At 50.7% G+C, this 4,556-nt stretch overlaps 1 protein-coding gene across 1 annotated transcript in view; it reads left to right on the top strand.

Annotated features, from left to right (window-relative positions):
• The window catches only part of alg14 (ALG14 UDP-N-acetylglucosaminyltransferase subunit), a 26,204-nt gene extending 22,233 nt beyond the window's left edge, over positions 1–3,971 (top strand). The window contains exon 4 of the mRNA XM_088283524.1: positions 3,665–3,971. Coding sequence (XP_088139650.1) covers positions 3,665–3,895 — 231 coding nt within the window. The 3' untranslated portion in view covers positions 3,896–3,971. The remainder of the gene's footprint in view (positions 1–3,664) is intronic.
• The last annotated feature ends 585 nt before the right edge of the window (positions 3,972–4,556 follow it).

A 4,556-nucleotide genomic window follows, 5' to 3' on the forward strand; every position in this document is an offset into this window, starting at 1 on the left:
GTTGGGTAGGGGGGTCAGGTGAGACAGGAGCGAAAGCACGACACTCAACGCCGTCGCGTGGAAGTGAGGGCGAGGACTTCGGAGGACGACCGCGACGAGGGACTATCTAACGAGACGCAGTCATTTCGCCCACCCATATCAAGTACAAAACTCTTATCGCCGTGCTCCAGCACCCTAAACGAGCCGTCATATGGTGGCTGGAGGGGCGAGCGGTGGGCATCGTGGCGCACAAAAACACAAACGCGCCGACATAAGCGCTGACGGTACGAAAACCTTGGGAATACAGTGGTGAACCGGGGCAGGGGTCAGGGGCCCCCCCGACAAAAAAGAAAAGGGCCTGAACCATCCGGCAGAAATTTACCAGGTCCACGAAGTGGCTGACCGAGCACCAACTCAGCAGGAACGACGTTAAGATCTTCCTTCGGCGCTGAACGTAAGCCAAGCAAAATCCACGGAAGACAGTCGACCCAGTTAAAACCCTGCGAAGGGGGTAGGGGACCTACCAAGTCCACGAACTGCCTTGCCGAAATCGAAAAAGGTTCAAGGTTTGACCTGGTGTGCCGGTGGACTTTGGCGCGCTGACATGCTACACAGGCTGCTGCCCACATCCTGACGTCCTTACGAAGCCCGGGCCAGACAAACTTGGCCCCAACCAGATTGACTGATGCACGGACGCCAGGGTGTGACAGGGAGTGGATCGAATCAAAAACCCGGCGACGCCATTCCAACGGAACCACAGGACGAGGGCGGCCTGTGGACACATCGCAGAGGAGAGCAGGACCGCCATCCTACAACACTACTTCCTCAAGTTTAAGAGCCGTACTAACTGGTTTGAGGTTGCGGATGTCAGGATCATCGGACTGGTCTGCAGCCATTTCTGAAAAATCAACCCTGAGCTGGACTGGACATACGATCGCGCGTGATAAACAATCAGCTACAGGGTTACACTTACCGGCCACGTGCCGAACGTCTGTCGTAAACTCAGAAATGGCCGCTAAGTGCCGTTGCGAATGTAAGTGGCTTATGATCCACATAAGCCGTGAAAACGGCGTCCCTCAAGAAGGAAACGAAAGTGGCGCGTCGCAAGGTACAATGCCAACAACTCTCGGTAAAAAACGCTATACTTGCGCTCGTTATCCCGCAGCTTACGACTGAAAAACGCAAGAGGTTGCCAAACATTTGCCACGAGCTGCTCAACCACTGCCCCTACAGCTATATCAGATGCATCTGTAGTGAAAGCCACTTACGCAGTCGCGATCGGGTGGACCAAGAGGGTCGCACCTGCGAGGGCGTCCTTAGCGTGCTGAAAAGCCTGTTCCCGCTGTGGAGACCACTCAATAGGATCGTTACCCTTCTTGTTTTTTAGGGCACCGTAAAGAGGCTGCAGGAGGTGGGCTGCACGCGGAAGGAACCGGTTATAAAAATTAACCATGCCCAAAAACTCCTGCAGCGCCTGAACCAATGCTGGGCGAGGGAAATCCACCACTGCCTTCACCTTGGCGGGCAAGGGATCCGCGCCCTGTGCTGAAATCCGGTGGCCCGAGAAATCGATCTCAGGCAGACCAAACTGACATTTTGCTGGGTTAACTATCAGGCCATGTGAATCAAGACGCCTTAAAACCTCTGCTAAGTGCGACAGATGTTCCTCTGGTGAAGGACTGGCCACCAGAATGTCGTCAAGATATACGAACGCAAAGTCAAGGTCGCGCAACACAGAGTCCATCAATCTTTGAAAAGTCTGTGCTGCCCCTTTCAGTCCAAAAGGCATGCGCAGGAATTCAAAAAGCCCAAAACGGGGTAATCACCGTGGTTTTGGGCACATTGGCCCGCACAGGCACCTGGAGGTAGCCACGGACCAAGTCCACTTTTGACAATATGGCGGTACCCGCCAAACGAGCGGAAAAGTCTTGAATGTGAGGAATCGGGTAACGGTCATGCGCGGTCGCATTGTTAAGATGACGAAAGTCACCACAAGTCCGCCAGGAACCATCATTTTTAGGCACTATGTGTAAGGGTGAGGCCCATGGACTGTTAGAACGCCTCACAATCCCCAAACGCTCCATTGTAGCAAACTCCCCTTTCGCAATTGCCAATTTGGCCGCGTCAAGGCGACGCGGGCGGGCAAAAACTGGCGGGCCAACCGTGGGAATGAAATGCTCCACCCCGTGCTTTGTCGGTGGTGGAAAAAGCGGGAATCATTAGCGACGGAAAGTCTGCAGGCAAACGTTGATAAACGTCACCCGATGCCAAATAATTTGCATGCGTTAATGGCCCGAGTCCCCCAGCCTCACACGGAAAAGAAGCAAAAGACACAGCGTCAATCAAACGGCGGTTAGCGACATCAACGAGCAGTCCTTGTGCACACAGAAAATCCGCGCCGATAATTGGAACCGTGATCGAGGCCACAAGAAAGTTCCACTGGAAATCACGTCCATGGAAGCACACAGTCACCAACCTGGAACCAAAGCTGATGATGGGCGAGCCGTTAGCTGCACACAGGGGTGTTCCGCAAACACCGCCCGCCTTGTCCGCGGCGGAGAGTGTAAGCAGGCTGACTTGCGACCCGCAGTCCTCCAGGAAACTCTTCCTGACGACGTGTCTGTGATGAAAAGCAGCTTGTTTTTCTTGCCGGCGCCCCAGCCGCTACTGAACGACGGCGTTGGAGTTTCCCGGAGCCTCGTAGTTGCAGGGGGGGGGACACAACGCCGAGCCTTGGCGCCGAACCGCTGATGGAAGAAACAGAGAGCCCTCTCGCGCCGCTTTCGAACGACCACTCTCGCCACCGCTGACGGATCCACATCTGATGTCGCCACGAGAGGGAAATCGGCCGCCACACTTTGCACGGCGAACCGTCTCGTAGCCAGCAGAACTCTATCCGCTTCCTCAGCCAAGCCTTGATAATCGCCGGTTGCCAGACAAGCGGAGTTAGCCAACACCGCGCGCACCGGAGATGGTAGCAGTTGCAGGAAAATGTGCGGGAAAATAAATCCAACCTCATCCGAGCCCAATAGCGACGGCATTTTGTCCATGAGATCCACTGCTGTGCCATCGCCCAAACCGGGCAGGGAAAGGAGCCTGTCCGCCCTGTCTGAGGCTGATAAACAGAAACTTCGAAGAAGAAGTTGCTTGAGCGCGTCGTATTTCCCGCTTTGTGGGGGTGCACGCAATAGCTGCATAACGCGACGTGTAGTCAGTTGGTCGAGGGACGCCACGACCATGTAGTACTTCGGGTCATCGGTGGTGATTCCACGAAGGTGGAAAGCGCTTCCACATGCTGGAACCACGAAGCCGGATCGCTCTGCCAGAACTCCGGTAGCCTAACGGTAGCTGTTACGGCTGCAAGATGCGGGAATTGGGGAAAGACGTCTTTATTTGAAGACTGCCAACAAGAGAATAATGCACAATCATAAATTTGCGCCAAGAACATTTTCATGAACACGCCCCCAAACAGTATGCCAGCTGGGTGAGAGGCATGGTCGTAATGTCCGCCACAATATATATATATATATATATATATATATATATATATATATATATATATATATACACACACACACACACACGGGTGCCCACGCACCCACAAGTATGCTGTGCTCCACTGTGTCTTTATCGTGGAAATGTGCTTATGTTTCCCCCCTTCCTTTTCTGCATTTTGTTGTTTTAGGTGCTGTGTAACGGGCCAGGGACCTGTGTTCCCCTCTGCATAGCAGGACTCCTACTTGGAATGCTGGGAATTAAGAAAGTCTTGATTGTTTTTATTGAAAGTATTTGTCGGGTGGAATCACTGTCGCTCACAGGGAGAATCCTTTACCCTTTTTCAGACTATTTTTTTGTGCAGTGGGCCAATCTGAGGGACACCTATCCAAAGTCTATTTTCCTTGGCAGAATTGTGTAACCATTTCTTTTGCCCCAGGAAAGAGAATGTACAAAAAGTCAAATGTGTTTGGATAAATGTTGCTTTCACATTTTAATTGACCTTTTGTATTTGATTATTTTATTGGACAGTAGCCTGTTACATTTTCCCGGAAAACTCAAGTGCATGTCAAATCGTCAAACGATTAGAAGTCCGTACAGCACTGCCCAAAAACATGGACCACAATTAAATGTTACCTAAAAGATTTTGGGCCTGATTCACTAAATATATGCATATCCAATAAAGGGTGCAAATTTATTTAATGGCGGAGACAGATCTACAGCCAAGTGGGTGAATTTGTTTTTAAATACTGGGAGCAATGTATTCAAATAGCTGAAAATTTACCGAACTATTTGTGGTATATCAAACCAAGACAAATTTTTGCGGTAGCGAATTTTGAGTCTTTTAATACTGCGTCTGAAAGGCAGGTGCAATTTGTCACTACTCTGCATAACAAGGACTGCATCACAAGAGCAAGAAGGACGTGAGTAAAATTTGCCACGACAGAGAGCACTGATCTTTTGCACTTGAGTGAACATTTTTTTCAATTAAAATTTATTGTGATATATTTCCAATACAAATATAACACAATTTTGGAGCTTCTGAATGATCTAAGGAGCCAGTCACAAGAAGGTGTCATGCC

The sequence above is a fragment of the Idiotropiscis lumnitzeri genome, chromosome 19 (assembly GCF_059441095.1).
Source record: "Idiotropiscis lumnitzeri isolate Australia: NSW breed Sydney's pygmy pipehorse chromosome 19, RoL_Ilum_1.0, whole genome shotgun sequence".
NCBI lineage: Eukaryota > Metazoa > Chordata > Actinopteri > Syngnathiformes > Syngnathidae > Idiotropiscis > Idiotropiscis lumnitzeri.